General features: G+C 35.7%; 2 protein-coding genes and 1 pseudogene across 2 annotated transcripts; all 3 read right to left on the bottom strand.

Annotated features, from left to right (window-relative positions):
- Nucleotides 1-3,358: 3,358 nt before the first annotated feature.
- LOC113772417 (probable LRR receptor-like serine/threonine-protein kinase At1g07650) lies at nucleotides 3,359-12,491 on the bottom strand. The gene is made up of 24 exons (XM_027317009.1): nucleotides 12,287-12,491; nucleotides 11,938-12,112; nucleotides 10,759-10,830; nucleotides 10,493-10,561; nucleotides 10,323-10,394; nucleotides 9,912-9,983; nucleotides 9,731-9,802; nucleotides 9,482-9,553; nucleotides 9,279-9,350; nucleotides 9,115-9,186; nucleotides 8,955-9,026; nucleotides 8,597-8,668; nucleotides 8,450-8,515; nucleotides 8,153-8,218; nucleotides 8,032-8,067; nucleotides 7,845-7,906; nucleotides 7,108-7,493; nucleotides 6,825-7,020; nucleotides 6,088-6,234; nucleotides 5,500-5,618; nucleotides 4,925-5,135; nucleotides 4,571-4,811; nucleotides 4,116-4,266; nucleotides 3,359-3,912 (listed from the first exon to the last, which is right to left on the bottom strand). The coding sequence occupies exons 1-24, from the start codon at nucleotides 12,393-12,395 to the stop codon at nucleotides 3,526-3,528; spliced, it is 3,069 nt and encodes a 1,022-aa protein (XP_027172810.1). The 5' UTR covers nucleotides 12,396-12,491; the 3' UTR covers nucleotides 3,359-3,525.
- A 6,186-nt stretch (nucleotides 12,492-18,677) lies between these two features.
- LOC113771841 lies at nucleotides 18,678-21,029 on the bottom strand (annotated as a pseudogene).
- A 1,084-nt stretch (nucleotides 21,030-22,113) lies between these two features.
- Nucleotides 22,114-24,990, bottom strand: LOC113772418 (protein trichome birefringence-like 43). The gene is made up of 5 exons (XM_027317010.1): nucleotides 24,687-24,990; nucleotides 23,386-23,557; nucleotides 22,930-23,108; nucleotides 22,604-22,762; nucleotides 22,114-22,481 (listed from the first exon to the last, which is right to left on the bottom strand). The coding sequence occupies exons 1-5, from the start codon at nucleotides 24,986-24,988 to the stop codon at nucleotides 22,208-22,210; spliced, it is 1,086 nt and encodes a 361-aa protein (XP_027172811.1). The 5' UTR covers nucleotides 24,989-24,990; the 3' UTR covers nucleotides 22,114-22,207.
- Between the last annotated feature and the right edge of the window lie 1,696 nt (nucleotides 24,991-26,686).

Genomic DNA, 26,686 nt, shown 5'->3' with positions numbered 1-26,686 from the left:
TCTGTAGAAGTGGATAAATGTGTATATTTCAAAATTATAAATGATCAATATGTGATAATCAGTTTATATGTGGATGACATGCTTATATTTGGTACTAGTCTAGATATTGTAAATAGTACTAAATATTTTTTGTCTTCTGATTTTGATATGAAAGATTTGGGTGAAGCCAAAATAATATTTGGTGTTAAAATCATAAGGAAAGGTGATGGTATAATGTTGTCACAAGAACATTATACAGAGAGACTTCTTAGGAAGTTTGAAAATTATGATGTGACACCTGTGAGTACTCCTTATGATGCTAACACTCAATTAAAGAAAAATAATGGTGACCCAATTGCTCAGTCTAAATATGCTCAGATTATTGGGAGTCTGATGCATCTGATGAATTTCACTAGACCTGATATAGCTTATGCTGTATGTCGACTGAGTAGATATACCCATAATCCCAACCGTGAGCATTGGTTTGCATTAGTCAGACTGATGAAATATTTGAGAGGTACCATGAATTTTGGTATCCAGTATAGTGGATTTCCCACTGTATTAGAGGGTTACAGTGATGCTAATTGGATCTCTGATTCAAATGATACGAAATCCACTAGTGGTTATGTGTTCATCCTTGGTGGTGGTGCAATAGCATGGAAATCTGCTAGACAGACAATCATTGCTAGATCAACAATGGAGTCAGAGTTTGTAGCTCTGGAACTGACAGGGACTGAGGCCGAGTGGTTGAGAAATTTCTTAGCTAATATTCCTTCAACTAAGGATTTGTTGCCTCCTGTGTCCATACATTGTGACTGTCAAGCAGCGATTGCCATAGCTAAAAATAAATCGTATAATTGTAAAAGTCGACACATGAGATTGAGACATGATGTCGTAAAGCAGCTGCTTAGAGATGGAATTATTTTCATTGATTATGTAAAGTCAGAGTTGAATTTGGCCGATCCTCTGACTAAACCCGTGGGAAGAAAATTGATTCTTCAAACTACGAAAGAAATGGGATTTCGACCAACAAGTTGTCAATAGAGACGGTAACCCAACCTATGTGATTGGTGATCCTATGAAGTAGGTTCATATGGGTAATAACAAGTCAATATTGATAGTAAAGCTCTTCAAATTTAAGTCCCTCTAGAGATAAGTGCTTTGAGTAATTGTGAGGATGAGTTAAAACTCTTAATGAATTTATATCCCATTAGGGAGGTGTAGTTAAAGCAATATACACTTGATGAATTCACCTATATGAGAGTGGAGTGGGGCCGCTCCTATAAGATTCATTGGTCAAATCTTTAGAGCTCTCATGAAATAACCAGGCAGGCGCATGGCCTAAAAGCGTAAAATCGCGTTAACAGCAAATTATGGGTTGCAATGTGATTGATAAAATCTCTGTCATACATCAAGAGTTATTGGTTCATAGAAATTTATATTTCACCAATAACTTTGTAGATCATGTTTTATCAATCTATGTTTGGTTCATAGTCCAAAAGACACCAAACTAATTACATTTCAACCAAATCCAGCAGAGTACTTTTAACATTCTTCTTTTTATCCAAAGAATTTTTTGAAATAGGAAGGAGATTGTTGTAAAATATATAGTATTTCAAAATATTCTTTGTCCCACATCGAAAAATGAGAAGTATTGCTTTCTCTGTCCCACATTGAGAAGTGAGAAGAGTTGCAGTCTTTGTCCCACATCGGAAGTGAGAAGGGTTGCACCCCATTCTGAAGTCTATAAATAGGATCCATTCCTTTCTCAGAAGATCACCCTAGCAGCTTCAGTTAATATCTTTTGATAGCTGCTCTATCCCTCTCTCTCTCTCTCTTTTAATTTTTTGTTAGTTGATATCTTCCTGATAATTCTGTTCTCATTTTTATATATACATCTGCTGGTTTTAATTTGCTAGTTCTGGTCCTTCTAGTTTGCAACAAGAAAGTTTGTCTTTCTTGTTCGCAATAAATAGAAGAAGGCTTGTTTAATCCTGGGGAAACATTTCAATTTCATGAAATAGTTTCTTAGGACAGTGCTACGCACGACTCAAGCAGATAGTGTTAACATTGTTGTAGCCATTTATCCAACAAGTTTCACTGCTGTAATTATCATGCTTCTTAGTTTACTGCTTTTTGCTGTTCTTACGTGCGTGAGATTTTAGTTTGTGGTAGTTGTATATATCTGATTAATCGTAATTGAATTAGGTTTTCTGATATGCTGTTTTTCAGTCAGCCACCCTGTTGGTATACATTGTACAATTCATTGGTGTTTTGGGTTATTCCTGCTCATGACATCAGAATAGGGAGCCTGATGCTAATCATCATGAACGATCGGTCCTGAATCCTAGCTGGCAGGCTCATGGTTTTGCATCTCTACCAGAGTTTCAGAGGAACTATAGTTAAATGAGGTGAAAGTTCATTTGTTAATTACTTGGTGGCTGGGGTACATTATGTTTGGAGCTGAGAAAATGGTGTAGTATTTCAGTATCTGCAGATAGCTCTCTTGAAACTAGTAATCACCTTTCAAGGTTTCACAAGAGTAAAGCCAAGTCTAGGTTCCAGGATGCTACTAAGTTGGCACGATGAGGTGAATGCCAATTTAAGGTACGAAACTTTTATTAATTATTAGGATGGAGATGATCTATACCTCTAAGATGACAATTGGGGCTTGGCTGACTTTGATGTTTTCTCTTCCCTTTGCATTATAAGAGCTTGCTTGCTGGTGCAAATGATATAGTTAATGGAATGGGCATTCCGACAAGCTAGTGTCCTCCTAATGTGTCGGAGCCATGTCAACGGTAGTTCTAAGTCGGGCAAGAAAGAGCTGACGATGAGAAAATGCCCCTGCAACCAATCTTTACTTTGGGGGTTGTCACTTGTCAGATTGTTAGCTTTCTCCATCTTTATGCACTTCAAAAGATGAACTTGAGGACATTTTAGATGTAAACTTGCTGGAATTTTGAATCGGCTTCAAACCCCCAATTTCTTCCGCTATTTGCATGCAAAATGGGTTTCTGTCTTGGAAAACTCCTAATTTCACAGGTTTCCTCCAATTCGGATGCAAAATGGGCTCTGTCTTGCTTCCCGTAGAAATTAGGATGCGAACTTCCAAAAAGGCCACTGCCTGGCCGTTGTTTTCTGTACAGATACATGAGTTTTGGGTGATGACGCCGTATAAGTCCTCAATTGGTACAAGAATTTTAGTTAAGGGACTTAATTGGTGTGATAAAACTTTTAAGGACCAAATCGGCTTTAGTAAAATAGTTTGAGGACTAAATTGGCGATTTTCCCTTCATTCTATTAAAGGTTTTGTTTGCTCTCTCTCTCTCTCTCTCTCTCTATATATATATATATATATATATATGCAGTGTCATGATTTCTAGAAACTCTTGCATTTATTTGACAAAATTCAGGTTACAAGTACAAGAGGTTGCGCGACATTCAAGACCAGCATAACTTATGCTATATAAACATGTTCAAGGCGACTTCACCTGCAGCTGTTGCTATGCTATATACACTTACTTGTATATAGAATACTACTTTTTACTCGATATGTTCTGAATTGTTAACTCTTTGAAAGGTTCTATTCTCTTCAATATCTGCATTTGAGACGGATGAATAGGAATGTGGACCGCTTGATGAAATGCTTTGAGTCTGACTGGGACTTGGATTTTGCCAGAAATGGCTTCTTATGTTCTTGAATTTTGAAGGGGCAGTTGAGAACCCTGGTTCAGAAAGTATGTCCTGAACATCTGTTTGGCCTTCCAGCATGCTCACAACTTGAGACATTGTAGGCCTGAGAGTTGGGGATGCATTTGTACATAGAAGGGCCACATTTAGCACGAGAGTTGCCTCTTCTGATGAATATTCGGACCCCAAGTCTGGATCAACCAGTTCTAGTAGACAGCCTCTCTCTTGTAAAACATAGGCCTGGTCAGAAGAATGAGACAAAAGTTAGACTGGAACAAGCTGCATCAGAATCCTATGAGGGAAGACAGTGTAGATTTGGAAATTTTACAGCAATTTTGTCGGAAAGACAGTGAGATATTGATGAGGTTTCAGATTGTGAATGTGTGAGAATTACTGGTGGAAATCGAAGTAAAAATAACAGAATTGAAGAATTTCAGTTTTACCTCATCAAGAAGATAAACGCATTCTTCCTTTGGCCTGTAATTTGTGTTGCTTTTTCCACTGACTATTTCCAGTGCTACAACTCCATAGCTGTAAACATCTGCTTTAGCAGTCAAGTAACCGCGCATCGCGTACTCAGGAGCCATGTAACCTCTGCATGAGCAAGTATTAAGGGAACATTCATTACAATCTGAGCAGGTCACGAGGTTATGATCACCAGCAAAGGAAGCTCTTATTGCTTTGTTTTCAGAGGTGAAAACAAAGACCAACCCGCTGATATGGCAGATATGTCAAAGTGACAAAATGAAGGCAGGCATTTAAGCTTTAGCCACATGACTAATGAAGCTAAGTTTTAACCTGTTTTATTATCACATTGCCATTTATATATGATAAGATATCTGAAGCAGGAGCTAAAACCTCTACATATTCTCCAAAAACATGGACACAACGAACTTACATAGTTCCGGCAATCCGGGTACTAATGTGACTACAATCGTCCTCATTTAGCTTCGCCAGGCCAAAATCAGAGATTTTAGCACTGAGGTCCTTGTCAAGCAAAATATTGCTCGTCTTGATGTCTCTGTGGACAATTTTCAGTCTTGATTCTTCATGGAGGTAGGCCAGACCTCGGGCTACGTCCAGGCAAATTTTCCTTCTTGTCGGCCAGTCTAACTTTATCTTGCTTGCTGAATCCTTTCCTGTTGACATTTGAAAGACAAACTAGTTACTTAGATTGCTATATATCCACCAAAATTATGTGCATCTCTTTCAAATTTACTTGCACGTCTTTGCTGAATAGAGCTGAGCTTACCGAAAAGAGCTCGTGATACACAGTTGTTTGCCATGTATTCGTAGATGAGCATTAAATGATTTCCTTCAACACAGCACCCATACAGCTTTACAAGATTGGGATGTTGCAAAGCAGATATCATTCCTATTTCAGTCACAAATTCACGGTTCCCTTGTTTAGACTTGGAAGAAAGTTGCTTTACAGCAATTACAATACCATCTGATAACTGACCCTGCATCATGAAGCAAAGCTGCAACTTTAGTTTAGAATAATCAGAATATAAATTATTTAGAAATTATTGAGACAGAAGATACTTGGATCACAATTAAATTTCATTGTCCTTTGGTTTCTCTAAGCAAGGAGCACTTGGAAACCTATAAACCAACCGAATTATTTGTAGAGATTTGTAGGACACTTTTAGATAACATTTTGCAAAAGCTAAACAGAAAAAAGCTATAGTTGAAAACCTTAACTTATGGAGAACAATCATGGACCAAAGGATTTGATTTAGTTGCTCTGAAAATCTTTTTCATCTAAGGATTCATTTACAAGAACTGATTCAAATGTTCCATATAAACTAAGTTCAAATATTTTACCTTGTAAACTGAACCAAAACCTCCCTCCCCTATCTTGTTAGCTGGATCAAAGTTCTTGGTTGCAGCTTTAATCTGGCTCAATGTAAATATCCCTGTTTGAAGATCAAGGCCACGAAGCTCTGTCCAAGATATGACAGTATGTCTCAGAGAACAAATTCAAAATTGAAAATACATGCACATGAGTAGAAGATGCTATAGCAGTATTTGACTTCAATATGACTTCATGCAATTACTCTAAAAGCATTGGTATTTGATCCCAAATAGATGCTCAATATGTAGAGGGAAAACTGGAATGGATTACAAACAATACGTGCACGCGCATTCACAGAATTCATGCCTCTACTTTTCTAATTTACCTCAACTACAAGGATACTGCAGAAAAGGCATATCTTTGCAAATTTCAAACCTTCCAGATATACATTTGAAGTAAAAAAGAACTATTCTGCTGTTAACTGTGGTTACAAGGTCTAGGACATGTCTGTGGAGGTCCTTGTGATGTGAGTATCTCTGTTAGCCAACTAATGTTTTGTCAGTTTACATGTGACAAGTTCAATAATGTTCTTTGATAAATTGCATAGAAGTTTGTACCCTTTTCTGCAGAGATTTTGCCACCAAGATATCCCTTTCTTCGCAAAATGGCCAGAATAAGGATGACTGCAAGTAATGCTCCTGCTACGACACCAAGAACTGTAACTGCTTCAATCTTCCTTCTATGAGTTGAAGGAGGCTCAAAATCTGCAAGAATATGTAATTTCATGTCACGCTAAATTGACTGGGTGAAGTGTTATTGCGAGACTTTTAGCATCAACTTGTACTCAAGTTCTGTGTCATTAGCAAACTTCAAGGGTCAATATCTACACGCATTAGCCATTATTGTAGAAGGTCTAGGGTCAATATACTCATTCACCAGAATAATGCTAACTCAACGCAAACTTTAGATGCACAGACATTGCAGAGATAGACAAGTGGTTGTTCTGGCACCTTGAAGAAAATCCAATTGTTTTACTAGGATACTAAATTCATTGAAGTTTGGAAAAGCAATCCATGTGACAAGTTTTTTTCTTCATATTGTCAGTATCTATTTTCAAGAAGACTAAAACTTTTTAAGGATTATTGTGCCATAACAGTTTCACATTATGACAAATTGTACATGCTAAAGAGAACGAGTTCTCAAGGATCATTTTAGAAGTAACAAGTCAATATTTTTACTGATCGAAATAGTCTCACTTATAATACAGCACTATGAAGATTTGAGAAGAAATGTAAAGAAATTCTGAGAATGGTGAGCAAGCTGAAGATTTATCTCAAAAGATAAAGTGACATACTAGGATCCACTGATATGGCTGAAATTAGAGGACCATAAACTCCTCTAACTGGGATTCCTGTAGTCCCTCTTCCTGCCCAGTAAAAGTGGATCTTCAATGTGTGGCTAGGCACTGTGGCCGTGAAGGTCTTCACAATAGGCCTACCAGCGCCGCCTGCCTCATTTTCAATATTGAAGTCCTTCAAGACCAAATTTTCCTGCACATAATATACTAAAATTACAACCAAAGTGCGAAATTTAAAAGGAACTTATCAACTTTTTCACATTCAGAAGCAGTATGATACCTGCAAATACACATCAAATATGCGTTTCCCCTGGCTGCTGAATGTGCTATCATTTGTGAAAATAATCTCTGCGAAGTGGAGCTTAACTGTGTAGTTCCCATTGATCAGGCATTGTCCATAGTAGGTGAGAGACAGAGGAGATACACGTGCCGTTGTGTACAGTTGTGACTCTGCGGAAGAAACATTCTGCAAAGCACTAGTGTTTGTATGAATGTAGATATCTGAATCAATATCATTGTCCATGAAGTTCCCAGTGCTACTAAATGCCCAGTTTTGTCCTGCATAAAACATTGAAGCGCCCCTAGCTTCTAAATCAGCTTCGAACTTGGTGTTATTCGTTGCGATGAAATCCTTTCCGCCACAGTTAATGTGCAAAGAGTAATGTTCTGCCAATGCCAGACAGTTCATACAAGTCTTAGAAGACTTAACTGTACCCTTTTAATAGAACAAAAGAATACTTATTCTCCAAATTAACATCAATTCAATACTGTTTTATGTAAATGAAATCGGAAGACATTCTAAATTTCATAACATTTTTAGGTGGACGAAAATATCTCCAGATATTTCTTCAGTTAGTTATACAGTGTCATGTTAGAGAATCTAGTAAATAACTTTCTTCTTTTTCTGGTATTAATTACCAGAAGATCTTTTGTATATTATGAAAATTTTCTGTCAGGAAGAACAATAGATATTCTCGAGTCAGAAGCCAAAGCAATGAGACAACAAAATCTACTCACGCTGATCCCTTGGTTCAGGACAGGGATAGTTTTGCATTAGGCACGAATGAACTCTACTAGGGCTGCACAGGAAAAAGTCGCATTGTAAGTCTCCAAGTAACATTATCAGAGGGCGTACAAAGTTAATAATCTTCTTGAAGTACTAGTCTATGACCAGAAGCAAAAGGAGCAGGCACCAGAAGCTTACAATTTATTCTTTGATGAATAGCTTTCCGCCAAGTTTCTGGAGATACGATTTCAACAGCTATTAGTATAAACGACTTCATTGTACAATCTTGAAATGAGAAAAGATGCTAAAGGTAACTTACACGCTTCCACGGGGGCATTCAAATGGTGATGAGCTTTCCCATGTAAAACTGTTATTTGATACATCTCTGTGAAGAATAATTATATTAAACATTAGACAAAGTTTTAGGCACCCAATGTAGTATGTTCATCCTAGTATAAATGAGTTCATAAGCTTGCAACTTCAGTTTCCAAATGATGATAATGCGTGACTCGGATCAGGTACGCAATCGACGTGATTCTCAGTTGGTCTGACATCAATAAAACGCTCTTTTACAGCAGATATTTCAGGAAATATCATATGAGGGAAATTTGCTTACACATTTTTGTTTCTAGATAAAATCCAGTCTGGAATTGGTCCAGTAAGTCTGTTTCCAGTCAGATACCTGCAAGGTGAAGAGACAAGTTGCGGTTGGTCATATTATGGCCGAAAGGAGAACTGTATTTTGTGAAGGATATCCACTCACATAAAATCTACTTTGGATAGTTGGACGAAAGTTGCTGGAATTTCACCAGTCAAGTTATTGAAACTTAGGTCCCTGCATGATAAAGCACTGTAAAATAAGTATCATACCGAATAAATGTTCATTATCTTTCTATGAAGTTAATTGTGGCTCAGGAGAGGAGCTTATTTGAAGTTCTAACAACAACATACTGGCACCAGGATAACCTGAAAACTCTGAAAGATTTTAATGAGCATGTACACGACATTCAAATAGGAACTTCTGGCTTTTCTAGATTAGTTTCATGCTTTTCTCATTTGCCTGTGAAATCTGATCTGAGAACAATGATAACAAGTAGCAAAAAGGGCAAAAGACCACTTACAGATTTTTCAGTTTTTGCATATCCCCAATGTATTTAGGTATCTCTCCATAAATTGAACACTGCCTTAGTGTCCTGTGTTGGGAAATTAAGCATAATAAAGTATCAGATCATAGAGAACTTTAGAAGTAATCCGGAAATACAGTTGAGAAAATGGACTCACAATGATTTCATGGATTCCATATTGCTTAGATCTGGAAATGGAGATCCTTTGCCTTTCAAATCACTGATTCTCCTGAAATTGGTAAAAGATCAAGAGTAAGGCACATTGTACATCTCCTCTTTTTGCAAATAAGTTGATGAAAATTGAGTTCCAGAGCCTCTTACAGGTCAGTTAATTTGGTCAAGGCAGAAATACTAGAAGGAATGGGACCTTCAAGAGAGCATCCTTGCATGTGCCTGTAACATGAAATCATATTTGACGGTTCAAGATGATGGTGGAGGGCTAGAGGTTTACCAAAACAACTGGCCAAAGAAACTCCAATTACTATTCTCGCATCCATTATAAAACAAATTAACGAGGAACTTACAGTTTCTCAATTTTCTTCCAGCTGCCGATGAAGTCTGGTATCTTTCCAGTGAAGTTACTGTCACTTATCCTTCTGCCAATACCAATATCCTTCTACAGTTTAGTATTCAATGCATGGCAGAGGAAGAATCAACTCTTAAATAGCAAAGCTAGAACTGAAACCAAAACAATAAGCTGGCTCCAAAAAGTCATTGCTAAATGAACAGATGTAGTCAAACATGCCGAGAGCAGGGTAAAATTTTGCACTTACAAATCAGTTAGGTTGCTCAGCTTGGAAAGTGCAACTGGCAATTCTCCTGTGAACGAATTTGATGACAGAATACTGCAAGGACAATTAACTGGCATCAGTAGTTGGCCGAAGTAGAAAAATGAGCTGGTTACTGATCAATTTCGGGAAATGGTATACATGGCAAAGCTGCTAACACATTTACATTTTCTGTAAATTAACCAAGTTTCCAATCTCTGGTGGAATGCGTCCTGAGAACAGGTTTCCCTCAATGCTCCTGCCAAAAAAAAAAAAAGAATCTCTTAAACTTGCAGATTCTGCAATGGAGGTGCCAAACTTTTGTAAATGAAGTCTATTGTGTTTCCCTGCATTGGTTACAGGTAAACATAAAATATGGTAATGCATTTGGTATTCCATGAGATGAGATATCTAATAACGAAGCAAAATTATAATGCGTTTATAGCGGAAGCAAGTTTGTACAAAATTTACTGAAGCCGCGAAAATCATATTACTGCTAATGAACTGTTAATTACTTATGTTTTCTTGGTAGGTTAGGCGGGGATGATTTACTACATTTTGACAATGAAGTTTATGATCACGGGGAACTTCAACTTACGCATTGACAAGTGTGGTAATTCTGGTCAGAGCGACTGGAAATGGACCAGATAACCTGTTTCCCATAAAAGAACTGCACATTCAAGCAACAAAGATTGTTTACTGTAACAGCAAAAGAACAAGTTTATAGTCGTAAGAAAACTTAATTTTATTCTTTATAGCAGTTCTTACAGTTCAACCAACTTCATTGAAGCCCATTGAGGTGGAATAGAACCGTGGAGGTTATTGCGACTAAGATCCCTGCAAAATGCAAATTGCCATTACAATGTACAGGATCTTATGAAAATTTAACCAAAAAAAAAAACCAAAGAATTAACGACATTGCTTAGTTGATAAGGCTGTCTTGTTGCTTTATAAATGCAATATTAACTTCATTAATATTGAGAACAGGTTATCAACTATAATTGGCTTCAAGAAACCGTTTGCAAATGACTTACAAGTGTGCAAGGTACTGAAGCTTGGCAAATCCTGGAGGGACAGTTCCAGAAAGATTTTGGGCTTTCAAAGCACTGCAAGAATTTTGCACAAAGTTTAGAATCTTGTAGTATTTATTTTCTGAGAAATGGGAAACAATTCTTATTACAGTTTCTAAGCAAATAAAGTAGTAGATGAAAATCAAAGTGAAGTTCAACTAGGGTTAGTTAATATATTTGCTTCATGTTAAGGTGATTTATAAATATAATCCTTGAGATCAGTGTAAAATGTTAAAGTTCATCATCTAGGCCACAGCTCCAGAGCAAGTAATAGAATTCTTCATGCCGTTGCATTTTTCTTACTCCAAAGAAGTTTGATGTTCATGATCACCCACTTTTCAGATGAATCAGCCCTTTTAATTACCATTTTCTAGTACAGCACGGTGGCGTTGTGTTGACTCTTGGTTCTTAATGCACAAGGATTCTACAAGAATTTGTGGAACCATTAAATAATAATAATATGAACAAGCAAGCAGGAGGATTTGGGATTTGGTCAACGGTCAACCAATGTGAACAAGCGGCCCAAAGCTTGAAATAAAAATTTGTGGGGCCGTACTGACAAATGGAGCCTCGCCATTTATACAGCTGGAAGTCAAAAGGTCAATTAACACGTCCTGTCCTGTGTTGACTCATGATACAGTCAACCCCATAGGTAACCCACGTGCTCTCTGGCTCAAGGTTTATTTATGAAATTGAAAGTGTAGCGGTAAGACTTTCCAAGAATTAAAAAAAATTTGCTCCAGCTCAACTGAATCCAATGAAGCAAATTAAGATTCAAGTAACTAAAAAGAGTGATTAATATTCTTTTTTTTTTTATTTCTCTCTCTCTCTCTCTTCTCTTTGTGGTTTATCTAAAAAAGTTTCAAGCTGCAACTCAAACGAAAAAATTTCAGCTTTGCAAGTAATCCAAGCCAGCATTGGTTTTGGAGAGTGCAAATTGTTTCTTCTATTGAGGAGAACAAAAAGAAGGGGGGATTATCAAATTTCGAGTCGAAAAGGGATAATAAGAATCTGCTCAGAATGCAGGAAAAACTGGATAAACAAGCAGACAAAAACCTTTTGACAAGCAAAGAACAGCAAAAGAGAGATGATATATCAGCAAAAAGGGAGGCCGTTTACTCGAAATACAGAGTATACACTTACATTCCAGTGATGTGGCAAGAAGAATTTTTATTGAAGGAGCAATCACAAGTGACAGAGCTCTCAATGCCTTTTACCAAAATGGGAAGACTCCAATTGCCTTTCCCACTGCAGGGATCAATGCTAAAATCCCAGTCTGTCTTCCCCAGTCCTTTGGCAATCTCTTTTAACACCAGCACTGCAACCAAATACGAACCAGTCACATAAAGAAACCAAACGATGGCATGCATATATCTTGGCTTTTCATCAAATTTCCAGCAAATAATTAAAGAAAGATAAGAAGCTGAGATGACTTTGTACGTCTTGTTTTCAAGTGAAAGGCTTGACAAATTTGAAAAAGTGTTTGGATTACCTTCTTCCCTGAGGAGTGTGGCAGGTGTGGCTGCAAAAGCTGAATTTGTGAAGAAAACTAACTGGAAAGAACAAATGATAAACAGAAAAGGCAGCATTTTAGCAAGCATAGCTGAACTTATTTGGAACTTAAGACTAAAGGGCCATCATTTTTATTGTACGCTCCAGAATTTTATCTGCATGAAGTTCAGCTCAGTACACACTTATCTACTTCATCTACTTCTTCTTAGTTCTGGTCTGATGGATGGAATATTTAACAGGGATTCTAAGGCTCATAATGCTCGTGGGGACTAATGTATCAAAGACTGCTTAAAGGGGTCCAAGAAAGATAGGTGACATAAATGTGGGAAGAAGAATTTGGATGTCTGTGACAACTGTAGTTGCAATAATGGATATTTTTTAAATAGTGAGGAAGGTCCCTTCCACTCTGCTGCTCGTACCAACTTGCTAATTTTGTAGGGACAATTATACTAGTTAGGTTTTACCATTATTATACATTCAGCCTTCTAGTCTTTTGAAACTAGATTGATATCCCTTTTGCCGTAATGAGATGGGGGCGGCAGTACTAGGGAGCAAAGTTTTGGATCGATGCAGAGAATTAAACACGGTAGCTAGCTAGCTACATCTCAAAATTAACTTAGAATTCTTGTTTATTCCTTTTTGGTATGAAAGATGCAATTCATTCAAACTGAAAGAAAACAAATTCACTTCAGTACAATCATCAAAGGGAGAGATACTCCCCTGGAGTCTTCGAAAAGTAAAGAGGATAGAAAAGAAGGGCGAGTGGAGTGAATAACAAAGAATTCCAATTGGCTGAAGCCCTTTTTCCCCAATGCATCAGCGGAACAGTTGGCTTCCTCAAAATCATGCCTTTCTGCGATGTGCTAAAGCTACCTCATGATGACTTGAGTGCCCTTCACCGTGGCACGAATACCAAAGATTCCATTTGGCTACGGTCCATTTTTGTTTCATGTTTTGTGATTATATATCTATGTTTTGATTTTGATGACCTCATGCATATGTTAAAAGTGAAGAAGTATAAACGAGCATTAACTATTAGAAAATCTTTGGTAACTTTGTAAGTATTAGGCAGGATTTTTGTAATTTCTAGAGAGGCAATAATGATTCTAAAAGGTAAAGGGAAACCCTCAGCAATTACAACAAACTTAATGGTCGATTACTGCAATATAATCTAATTTGCATTGAAAATTCCTTTACTTCACCAAAGTGGCTGTCAGAGTGTCAGTGGACTCAGCAACTTATATAATAGTTCTAATTAAGCATAAGCAACGTACTGGTTCTTGATTAGGAAAGCAGTCCTGCAAGTTTATTGGATAGGTTGGTATATATTGGATCCATGCTTAGTTGGGGTCTATAGTACTCGTTGAGATGGAGAAGGAAAACGTGGCCTTTAAGAGTATAAACAACCATTTAATGGTTGTTTTTGGTTGGATACTTATTGTATGAATTAAATGAAGATGGAGAGGGCGGATTAACAATTTCCATTCAATTTGCTGCCTTGAGTTGGTGCGAGATAAAGGTTTAATTGTTTTTTTGTTACGTACGTAGTAACGTAGAATGAAATGTGGCTTACATGCAGCAGTAAGTAACAATAGACCGTGATTCATGAGAAACATTCATGCAGAATGAAGACCTTTGATGCGTGTATTTCTCAAAGTTTGCGGCTCATATAGCAGCCCAGAAAAGTCAAACTTAATCCCACTTCTTGGAAATAATCAATCTCATTTAGTGTGTCTTATTATCCTTCCCTTCCCTTTTAAAATCATGGTATCACAGGCAGGTCGAATTTCTAAGTTTTATACCCATGCAGATCACAATTCTGAAGGGCTTATGGGCTTTGAGTATACATCTAATTAAACTCAAAGATAAAAGGGGGAAAAGTAGAGAGAAGAAGAAGAAATAGTACCACGACTATTATACTATAATAGTCTTTTGTCTTTTGTCTTTTTTAGTCTATAGAACTGGTTAAAAGTGACGAACAAGTTATTTTCTGTCCTTGCTTATTTCTTTATAGGGCTTTTTTCTTGCAAAAACTGCTAAAGAACAGAAGAAAAGGATTTCGATCTAGGACTCTGAAGCTCTTATATCACGTCCTAGGCCATCTGAAGGTGTGGGGGGTTTTTGCACCTAGCTATAAAATGAAAGAAATTAAGAAACCAATTCTTAGCAGATAAATACACGAGCAATCAAATTTCGAGAATTTAAGAATAGCAGCATTGGCATCTTTAAGTGCTACAGAAATAGAAAAGCTGGTTAAAAAAAAAAAAATCAACTGATGATAATAGTCTTAAGATTCGTGGATAGTGTACGTGATGTTATTCCAACTTCCAAATCTAGACGTGGTGGCAAAACTTGATTAAACTTTAGTACATGCACAGTCATGGCTTTGATACTTTGAGGTACATGCATGCATATATGTAAATAGAACGGGTATCCATAACATATACTAACACCAAAATTAAGTTGAGCCTTCTAGCTCAAGTTAATTTTGGTTTCCACAATATGTTAGACTAATTTCTTCAAAATTAGGTTCATCTTATACATTACACCAAGAAGAATGTTTGTCTCCTCCAAATTCTTATGCATCTGAAAGATTTCCAGCAAAAAAAAAAAAGAAAAGAAAAAGGAGTTCAATATTAGGAATCCCAACTCTTCATGGAAATCCTCAAAATTAAGACAAAAAGACTTCTAGATGCATCGATCACACAACCAGATTCCAAAATGAAGCATGAATGACATTATTAACATCCACTCGTCCAGGTCAAGTCTTAAACCCCGCGTTTTGAAACACGGTACGTATGAATGACCCAATTTTCCATACTTCGAGAGTGAAAGACTTCACAGTAATTAGTTACACAATAGCTTAAATCAATAGCTGTCGGTCCTAAACTATTGCTGGATCAGAAGTTTATCGACAAGATGGTTTGTTGACTACACTAGATGAAAGATTCTGGGACACAAATTTGTCCGATAATAATTAGGCTTGATTCGTTTAATAGGCTTATAGCAGTCAATTTAAGTGTCTACATTTGTATTATAGGGAATAACTACAATGACAATTGACAAGCAAGAGAAAAGTCAAGAAAAAATTTGTGTTTAATAGTACTGCGGATCAGATTTGCACCAACATTATTAATTCTTGCAAAACTAGACTATATTCATTCATTAGAATCTAAATAAAAGAGCAAGAGCTTCTTATTCCATAGATTGGCGAAGAATAGAGTGAATATCATGAAAAAGATTAGATATAACACCGAGAAAAGTCGAGAATTTTGTTAAAATAAAAGGGGAAATTCTGTGGAGGATATCTCATAAAGGCGGCTGGTTGGCTTGACTCCAGTACAATAGACAAGGAAAATTCTGAAAAAAGTATGAAAGCCGCGTTATCTGTAGGCGTGTCAATTGATACAGGCCAGATCCTCCCATCCCATGCAGGTGAAACCAAGAAACAGTCATGATCCCGACTTCAATCCCATCATCCTTTTTTTTTTTTCTTTTTAATGATTTAGAAGCTAGCTGGCATGGCATCTTTTCAGTTCTTGTCGAAATTTTGACGTTGACCTGAGCACTTTTTTTTTTTTTTTTTTGTCTATTAATGTGTTTTACCCAATAAACACATTTCCCTATAGATGTGCTGGTTGATTTTTTCTTTATTTTTTTTTTTGTTTAAGGATTTTGCAGCATATACAAAATGTGTTTAATTTTATTTTCTAGATGTGTGCAATTACAGTATCGATCTCATTTACCTATTTCATGACAAATAAGAAGTGGCAGACCAAGCCAGCATCTTCAGCCACCGCAAAAGTGACCACTTAAGCCAATCATTCACGAGCCCACTTAAGTCCTAAGTGCAGGAAGGACTAAAAAACATATCACATCATTCTCTTTGTTTTTTCTTTTGGGAACAGGTATTAGATAATATCAAGTGAGAATGAATTTATGATTAGTTTTGTTTTCAATCCGTATTTTTCAAATAGGATTCTTGAGGATTATTAGTTGAAGAATTAAAGTTTAGATCAGATTTTTATCAAGCTTTGGTTGGTTGGCTAAATGCTCCTCCCTTCACTAATTAAGCCCTGAAGATTAAGGCCCTTCTAGATAACCTAATTCATCACTTAAATTTAATAGATTTAGATTTTAACATGTTCAGACGTATTTAATAACTAAAATTAAATATCTGAATTAATTAAATGGCACTGAATTTTTTAAGCAAAACTTGTTCCGAAAAATAAGTAATAAGTTATTCACTTATCATTTAATGTGATATACTCTCAAATTTATCAAATTTAGTACTTAACAATTTAATAATTTAATAAATTCAAATTTTAAATTTTACTTTTCAAATTTCAGTTTTATCAAACTCACTTTAAGCGACTTAAAATTGGCTTCTTTGCACTTGTCTACTCGGATCTTCCCATTTGCTCATTATTTTATTTGTGCCTCTGGAAAGTGCACATTGCAACTTGAAATAGTGTGATCCAAGTTTGAGGATGCTCATGTAACGATAATTCAAATGATTTTAAGAATGTAATGCTACATCAAATAAAACTTGAATTATGCAATGAAGTGAGAATCGTGACAGAGTTAAATTGATTAATCATATGACTATTGACTCATTTTTGAAACTTGTAGATACAAATAACACTACTAATCTCGAAGATTTCACGTCAACCTGGAGGGGGAAAAAAGGAGCAGAAGCCACAAAGGATTACTAAATTAATTAAAATTTGCTATTTTCATCACTAAATTTTTCTTTAGTCAAAATGATCACTATACTAATAAAAATGTAATTGTTTCAGTCATTCAATTAATAAAAACACGATTATTTAGTCATGCAACCAATAAAATCAATCATTTTTTATCACTCAGTTAACAAAAACGTAAAAATGTACTAGTTGAACGAAAATTTTTACTAAAGAAAAAATTAGACTGACCAAAAACAAGATATTTTACATAGTTTAGTCACGATTTTACGCCAAATGCTTAAAACCAAAAAGGAAAAAAAAAAGAAAAAAAAGAAGAAGAAGAGTTCATCGAATTGACAATTGTTGGGCCTAAGTTAAGCCCGTTAGCTCTAAAAGGCAATGTTGGTGATTCTAGATTCTGACTTTCCAGCAGTATTCAGTTTTCTCTTCTATCTTTCAAAAAAAAAAAAAAAAAAACTCTTCTAAGATCTAATTTCTCCTTTAAGTTTTTTTTTGTTTGTGAAAAAAAAGAAACCAAAAAAGCAAGTAATATTATTCTAACAACCTATATAATTTGTTTTCTTTTCCTTATTTTCGTAATTTCATTTTCTCTAACCTTGACCACCTCAAAAAGCAAGAAGTAAATCTTACTCTTTTGAGAAGAATTACTTAAGTACACATTCTATTAATTACTCAATTAAAATTATCATGAATATTCTTCCTTATTGTATTATATCCTATGAAACATTGAATCCAATTACATTTCTATATTCTTGTAGGTATGGTACTAGTACAAAGTTTCCTCCAAAAAAAAAAGGGAAAATGATGTGTTTCATCCTTCACATTTCACAAAAATATTCTTTTTGTCCCTCACTTTTAAAATGAAGCAATTTCGTCCTTGACATTTAAAAACTGAAATTATTACATCCCTGAACCCAAATTTCAATCTGAATCAAACCACCAATCAACCTGATTACAAATTTTGGGGATGTAATTGGTAAATCACTTGGTTAACTCAACTTGGTATTATGTGAAATTTAATGAACCTAAAAAGAAAAAATAAAAAATTATAACATAAAAAAGAAAGATTAATCTTTTCTACATTATCATTGTATACACTGACGGTTTTATGTACCGCCACATCATTTTAATTTAAATTTAAACACCAAATTTTATATTTATGATACACATCTAGATTCGCAAGCGGATATACTAACGGTGCATGAAAAGATTTATCAAAAAAAAACTCTACTATTCCAAGATAAAGAATGGCCTTTTATGTTATAATTTTTATTTTTTTGGTTTAATAAATGTCATGTGAATATGATGAAGTTGACCGAATGATCTATCAATTCTATTTTCGAAATTTATTACTGGGTTATTGGATGGTTTGATTTAGATTGAAAATTAGGTTCAGGGATGTAATAGCTTTAATTTTTAAATGTTAGGGATGAATTTGCTTCATTTTAAAAGTAAGGGACGAAAAGAATATTTTTGCAAAATGTGAGGGATGAAACAGATCATTTTCCCAAAAAAAAAAAGGGAAAATGATGTGTGCCATTGGTTTATGAACCAAAAAGAGAAGGAATCATAGTACATATGTTTTTTTAATTTTAAAAAAAGGAAAAAAAAATGAATAATAATTCCCGCGTATTCCTTCAATAAAGTCGTGACTTCTCAATTATACTAGTAAATATGCTGGCTAGGTAGCTTCCAAGTCTCAAGTCTCAATTCTAGTTGAGGAGTGAGGACTGCATATAGGAGTTGATTCCAAGTATCGGGTACTCCTGGCAGACACCAGTGGCTGCAATCCATACCCCGGGATCCTCCAAAGCCATAGATGGAAGGATGGGCATCTACTCTGAGTTTTGACAAGCTAGTTATATTGAGCAAATAAACTGGTTTACTCAACCCTTTCAAAACTCTCTCCAGCACAGTTTCTACTGGATGAGCTTCTCCTGGATCTTTAATTGGCTCCTTCTCTCCTCCACAATTTCCACTTGGACCCTCAAAACTGATCATTCGAGGAATCAATGACAAAAAACAATTTTGGGAAAGAAAAAGAGAAGATTATGAGTAATAAAATTGAAAAAAAAAAGAGAATAAATTATCAAAATCAGTTCTAATAAGTAATGATAGCTCACGTTGCATGATCTGGAGAAACTCCCTGAATATGATCTTGGTTTTTGATGCATCTACCCGAGATTTTACCCATCTGGCCCATGTATTTAGAGCTTTTTCATAGGCAAGCAGACGATTCATATCCTTGTATAAAACATTCTTGAACTGAATAACGTCCCAACTGCTCAACAACCAACATGTTGGCTTGTTAATAACCTCGAGTATAAGAAATTAATGTCTACATATTCAAGAAAAATTGTTCCCAGCTGACAATTTCTAATCAAATAACAAGATCTCCAAAGCACAGTTTTTACTTCATTAGCTTTTGTCAAAAATGTTTACTAATTCTTGATGAACGTTTGGCTACTACTAGTATTTGGTCCTGCTATTGTATATAGTATTATCTTAATGTTGCTGATCAAAGAGAAGAAATTTTTACGTACCCTTGTTAGCTTCCAGTATGAAGCCACCAATGCCAAGAGTTGTTTTACTAGCACTAATGGAGTCTAGCTTCAGAACCCGCAAGTTTTCTTCATTTCTTATATCAACCAAAAATGCATTGCGGGAGAACAAGATCGAAACATTGTATGTCTGCATTCATTCCGCCATTGACAGACAAATTTTGAGTTTTATTTCAAATCCAGCTCTGAATTCTCTAAGACTGTGTTCGGATTTAGGAATTTAACGAATATTTTAGAGTTTGAATGTATTCAAGTATTTAGTGGATGACAAATTCAGTTACCTTCCGTATAATTCACACGATCTAAAGGGATTTACAATGATTTTAAATATTTCATCAAATTCATCAGTTCAAATGCAGCCTAACAGTTAAGTGATATTGGTAAAGAAATTACTGGAAAAGTGAACTTGGAGAGGTCTTGAATCCCCTCTAATTTGTATGGAGCTTCTGGCACTGCTATATGAAGCATGCATGTGAGAGACTGCCATTGGTTTAGACTTAGAGAATCTCCTACAAACATTAGAAGCTTCCCTCTATAATTTGACAAAAAGTTTTGACCATCAAACCTGCAACTAACAAGATTAGTGTCCCTAATTAACTGTTCATAGAAGGAGAAGTCACAATCTGGAGCAGTTGATATTTACATAAAACTAATGTTTTAAGTTTGTAGATCTTTTCTGGGGAGGGATGGGATGTGTGATACGAAAAAATATGCTATACTAGACAGCGTCAAGTTTTGACTAGAATTGACATTTATGTTATGTGTCTCCACGCCATGAAAGTGCATCAAACAACATGCATAACAAGATTTTTTTTTAATGAGAGCTCAATGAAAACTCATTAATACACTTTGATTATACTTTTTATGTGAATACACACTCATAATTATTGTATCTCTTACATTTAGATACTTTCTTAAATTAACTATACTTTTCTATAAAAAAAAAAAAAATTAACCCTTGGAATCCTATTAACAAAATGGATACCGGATAATCAGACCGTACATAATGTATTCAAACCGATTGTTCATCCTCCCTTTTTTTTTTTGCGGGCAATAGTTCATCGTTTATGGTATTTTTAGTTCACATTTGAAACCATGATGAATACATGCCTTGAAGACCAAAAAACGCAATTAATTAATGAAAAGTCGAAAGTTGAAACGCACATTTGAAGAATTAAACATGCATGCATTTACCTTGTTAAGTTGCAGCTGTTGGGCTGCCATCTATATTTGAGATAGTCTTTGTCAGGTCGACCATTCTTTTGGCAATCAAACTCATTCTCAATGAAGGGACACTGCGTCGAATCATAAAGAGGATATGAATCATCAAGAATCCAACTCCCTTGGAAGAAATCACAGCTATTAATGGTGCCCGTCTCCGAGCATGGACCAAGATTGATGATAAAAGTAGAAGAGCAGCAGCACCAACAATTGCAGTTAGAAGAAAACCGCCCATGAATACAGAATATACAAAGGAGTTCAAATCTTTTTTGGTATGTCCAAAATTTCTTGACTTTTAGGTGCTCATATAGAGGTTACAGGTTATGTGGAGTTGTTTGTTTTAGGGCTGATATCAATTAAGTGCGCTTAAATTTAAGGCTCAAAAGCTGACCAAACAGGTGAACTTGGTGGTATTCAACTTGAAAAGAATGTAATTAAAGGGGTCAAAAAGTTAAGAAACAAAAAATTTTGCCCAGCTGGAAGCACCGTAGTGAAGTATATATATATTAACAGAAAAAAGAAACAACGTTAAAACGAGGAAAGAAGAAATGGAAGAAAGGGAACTAAAGCAAGTGTAATAATGGCGGTCAAATATTGAAGCCTAGCAGTGTTACAAAATTTTGTGGTTTGTACGGAAACGACCATTTTTGCCAAGAATTGAGGTTATAATGACACTTTGAAAGAGAGATTTGAACCACGGAGAGGAATGCAAATTTGTGATTTTCTTTACTTGGCCAGGAAAGCCCATAAAAAGTTTGCTTGTATAAATTTTGAAAAGAATGGCAATACAAGGTTTTTGTGGGGTATAAACTCCCTATACAATTGCATGAATCAGCAGCTCCGTTATAGAGTAGTTTTAAATTCCATAATAAGTAAAGAATTTTCTCTGAAGTTGCTAGACGAAGATCTTCCAATAATATTCTCATGCAATGAATAACCGGCCAGGTTGACTTTCATCTTTTTCTCATCTACCAAACGAATTAGTTGCTTCTAAACTTAGATAAACATATTTGCAAGAATATATAACTTCCTATGATCGTATCTCCTTTTGATTTGTTGCTAGTATTCAATTCCTTCGTTCTCCCACGATCCCATATATTTTTTTCTTTCAACGCATTAAGATAGTCGGTTCTGTTAACTTACAAATAGGAGCACCAGCCGGTGTAAATCGAATAATAAACAAGATCCATCCAGTTCACGTGTCTACAAATAAATGAAACATAAGAGAAATTCATTCCTGATCCATGGTTCTCATATAGGATAACAAGAAGCAACTAAAAAGAAGAAGAAGAAGAAGAAGAAGAATTCAGGGGCTTGTCAATGGTTGAGCTGCTCCATCTGAATGTTCATAACACACTAAAAGTGAGTTTTATTCTCATGAGCATACGGCTGAATGGTGAGTCCATATTGCTTTCAAGTGAGGGCTGCAAATAGGAGTTGGTTCCAAGTATCAGGGATTCCCGGTAGACACCAATGGGTGCAATCCATCCCCCTGTGCCCTCCAGAGCCGTAGACAGAAGGGTGGCCATCTATTCTGAGTTTTGACAAGCTATATATATCTAGCAAATTAACCCGTTTCGAAAGTGGCTGCAAAACTTTCTCCAACACCACTTGCGGTTTACTGCGTACTCCTGGGTATATTAATGGCTGTCTCCATCTTTCACAGTCGAATGGTAGACCAGCAAACCTACAAGTCAAAAAAGGAAAAAAATGGGCGAGAAGGATCAATAACATATACTAGTTCAGAATCTGATATATAAAATGCGGAAAACAAAATATTCATGAAAACCAATTCTATCATCAACTCACCTATCATGATCTGGTGAAACTCCTTGAAAGAAAATCTTTGTTCTCCTTGGATCTACTCGTGACTCGACCCAACTTGCCCATGTATTTAGAGCAATTTCATATGCATGCAAACGATCCATGTTTTGATATAAAACCTTGTTGTATTCAATAATATCCCAACTGCAAAGACAATAGATATGTAAATACATTACTAAAGAAATTTCTTTGAAAGCTATTCATTGAGAAAAGAATATATATATATATATATATATATAGGTTTTTCAAGGATCTATTTTTTTGACAAAATTCTCTACTTTCTAAAAATAAATAGTTGTTGAAGAACGTACGGTTGTTTCCTCCCAGTGTGAAGCCACCAATGCCAAGTGTCGAAGATGAGCATATCCATTTTTTCCCATGTTTTACTCGAAGAAGCCACGGAATTCAATTTCAGAACCCGCCGGTCATTCTCTCTAATTACGTCGACCAAAAGCGCGTTGCGCGAGTACATTATCGAAACACCATATGTCTGCACCATTTGATTAGACAGATATATAACTAATTAATTAGTCGAGGATTTAATCAATATTATTCATTGGCCGAGGATTTACTCAATGAATATGGTCAAAGTTGGATGAAATATGAGATAAAAAGTTAGAAAATATGATCACGAAAAAACGTAGAAATTTTTTTTACAGAAAACTTCAATTCAAACAAGAACTAATTCACCCTGTTGAATTTTCGACATTGACTTGCTCTTGTTAACGTTTTTATCCAAGATAGATATTCATTGTCAATAATCTTACCGGGAAAGTGAAATTGGAAAGAGTACCAATCCTCTTTAACTTGTAGGGAGCTTGTGGCACTGCTGAATGAAGCATGCATGTCAGAGATTGCCACTGGTTAAGACTCAGTGAATCTCCTACAAACATTATACTTTTTCCCTTGAATCTTGACAAGAACTCTTTCCCATCGAACCTGCAATCAACAAAATCATTGAAGTTAAACATTAATAAGATCAGTAGTGTCTTATCTTAAAATTTTGATACGATCGGCGAAACATACTTAATTTGTCTTTAATCACCGTACCTATTATGAAATAACAAGAATTATTTATACGTTATTTCGATTATTGCTTAAAAAAAGTTATTATTTACATGTTAAGCCACAGGTACATGTTCCTTAATATTTTCAACCAACGAAGGTCTGCACAAGAAGTAATCTTTCTAGCTAGGAAAATAGTCTCAACCTGACTTCTTAGACCCGTTAATGGAAACTCCAAGAGACCGCTAGTTAATTTGAGGATGCTACTATGTAGGAGGTTGAAATAGACTAGGAGAAAAAGGTTCTCATTGAATTCAACCTCCTACTTCCACACAAGTTATGGAACGTTAATTTGCCAACACAAAATCTATAGTACTATATATAGATTATTTAAAAAAAAAAGAAGAGATTATTCATGAATCATGACTGTGATATACTAGTAGTAATATTCAACAAATTTGTTTTTGCAAGAATAAATTGCGAAAAAGACCAACAATAATGTGTGGGAAGCCATGGTTTTAGGGAGAAAGCTACGTGGTGGCCTGGTGGGCAACTAGGCAAGGGAGTACTTAATGGTTGTGTGAGATAAGTTAATCCCACAATCTCCAAAAACACCGGCAGTTTTCTGCCTTTTTTGCACCACTATTCTACTCTTGTCGTCCTCCAAGGTAACTCCCAACTAACTAACTGGAATCAAGAATCCAAAACTAACTGAATAATCAAACAGTAGAAAAAAAAAATCTCCATTACTAAACAATCATTCTAGCTAGCACTACCAATTACTAGTTAATTATCTCCATGCAGCAAAAAAGCAACAGGACGTGGGAAAGTAAGTACTATTCCTCCCCCCCCCCCCCCCCTTTTTCTTTTATCAAACTCTTATGTTTGTATAGAGAAACTTCTAAGGAATTCCTCGATTGCCAGGAAGTAATTGTTTGTGTAACATGTTATTAACTATGACAAACCCTTGCCTACAAAAAAAAAAAAAACCATGGTGGAAGAAGAAAGCACGAGCACATAAGAAACTTATGGCGGTGGTATGTATGACGAGCAACATAATTACCTTGATACGTTGCAATTTTTGGGCTGCCATCTATATTTGAGGTATTCGTTGTCAGTTCTACCATTGTTTTGGCAATTGAACGCTTTCTCAATGAAGGGACACTGAGTATACTCATAACTTGGATATGAATCATCACGAATCCAACTCCCTTGGAAGATATCACAGCCCTCAGTTTCCTGTCGGCCAACTTTCTTATTGGACTCTCCTTGTACTTTTACTGCATGATTGAATAATGATAGTAGAACCAGTGCACCGAGTGCAGCAGCATAAGCTGCAGGTACTGGCGGAGAAGAGCTACCCATGAATATTGCTAAAGAGTATAGATGGAATCGAACTGATTAATTTTTGGCATGACTATGAAGATTAACATTGAGGTGCTTATATAAGGACTTGGGAGTTATCTAGTCTAAGATGGACTAGGAAATCTGAATAAAGTGGAATTGCTTAACGTCAAGGACTCGGACTGGACTTTGAATTATGAAGTGAGAAGGATTTGATCGTTTAGATAGGTTTCCAACAGCATATATATATATATATGAATACAAAATCAATAATGGTTTTGGAGCTTGGACCATTTTATTTCATCGAATTAATACTACTTGTTTTAGTTTTGTGGACTAATTAGTGTATATGCTCAGTTTGGCTTCCCAATCCGAATTTCATCAACTTTCCAGATCCACTTAGGGCTTGCAATAATACAATTCTTGCAACAATTTAGGGTGAGACAAACTAAGTACCGTATCAGAGGAGTTCTAAACGTTAAGAGGCAAAAATAACGATTTGAAGACTTCTCCCCCCATTGACATGGCAAAATAACCATTTGAAGATTTCTCCCCGGGCCCTTTGAAGATTTCTCCCCCCATTGACAAGGCAAAATAACGATTTGAAGATTTCTCCCCCCCTCACCCCATTGGCAAGGCAAAATAATCATTTGAAGACTTCTCCTCCCATTGCCAATTAAAAGACCATGATTTTCAAGGGATTCTAAGCAAATTAAAAAGGATATCATATAATTTTTTTTTCATTAAATGATTGACTTCTAACGGTAACGCTTTTTAATTTTTTTTATGCTTTTTTAATGAGGAAGGCGAGTTTTCAGAAGCCATGTAACAAGGGAAAAGGGAAATTTGAACCTAAGGCCTTAAATTCTGAGATTTTCAACTTTAATCACTAGATATTTTGAATTTACCTCTATGTATATATGGCAATTATTTTTGGATTTCACTTGTAACACTTACTTGGCTTTTAATAAAAACAAGTTGTTGGGTATTTTTTAAAAATGATTCCTTAAGAAACCGCTAATCCCAACGAGACCAAGAATGGCTCCATAACTAAACCAAGACGGCAAGACCCCTTGTTCTCATTCAGCTAATAGAGGCACTCACTAGGTGATTTTGAGGTTTCTGTTTCAATTTTCAAACTCTCCCTTTAAATCTTTTTCAATTGTAAATTTTGAAATCTCCATTTAACTAAATAAAATAACTTGACCCAAACATCAAAACTTACTTAGAATTTTTTTCTAGATGGGCTTTCACAAGTTCACTTGTAGCACTATGTATCAAGAACTCGATGAAGGGTACGGGGCTATACCGCCCATACAGCCAATGGGCACATGCGATGCATGCAAAATATTGCCAGTTACCCTCGGTGCACAGAAGTAGAATGATGCCCGGCAGCCGAAAAAAATTGCAAGGGTCCAGTCATGATTCAGTCATTCAGACGTGATCAACTTGGTTCTTGCTACAGTCCCACCTGATGGTCCAATTGACACTAACTTGTATGTGTTCGGCTATTCTTCAATGATTACAGTATACGCAAGAGAAGGGCAAATTATATATAACCCCCTCTAGTTTTGTATAATACCAGATAACCACCTTAAAGTTTTCAAATAGTTATGTAACCCCCTATGATTTTATATAAAGTGAAAAATGGACAGAATATATAATCAGTTAAGGCGATTACATGAGATGCGCTCCAAAAGTGCGTGTGATGAAATCATA

Source organism: Coffea eugenioides, chromosome 5, assembly GCF_003713205.1.
Source record: "Coffea eugenioides isolate CCC68of chromosome 5, Ceug_1.0, whole genome shotgun sequence".
In the NCBI taxonomy this organism is placed as follows: Eukaryota; Viridiplantae; Streptophyta; class Magnoliopsida; order Gentianales; family Rubiaceae; genus Coffea; species Coffea eugenioides.
This window is presented reverse-complemented; position numbering and strand designations above follow the sequence as displayed.

Excerpts from the sequence above, each read along its gene's own strand:
- LOC113772418 (XM_027317010.1), bottom strand. The coding sequence starts at position 24,988 with ATGGGTAGCTCTTCTCCGCCAGTACCTGCAGCTTATGCTGCTGCACTC. Across the intron at positions 23,109-23,385 it reads TTTCCAATTTCACTTTCCCG|ACATATGGTGTTTCGATAAT; the intron begins GTAAGATTATTG and ends CAAATGGTGCAG. Across the intron at positions 22,482-22,603 it reads GTTTCACCAGATCATGATAG|GTTTGCTGGTCTACCATTCG; the intron begins GTGAGTTGATGA and ends TTTGACTTGTAG.
- LOC113772417 (XM_027317009.1), bottom strand. The coding sequence starts at position 12,395 with ATGCTTGCTAAAATGCTGCCTTTTCTGTTTATCATTTGTTCTTTCCAG. Across the intron at positions 10,395-10,492 it reads TCAATGAAGTTGGTTGAACT|TTCTTTTATGGGAAACAGGT; the intron begins GTAAGAACTGCT and ends TTGAATGTGCAG. Across the intron at positions 6,235-6,824 it reads AGCCATATCAGTGGATCCTA|ATTTTGAGCCTCCTTCAACT; the intron begins GTATGTCACTTT and ends ATATTCTTGCAG.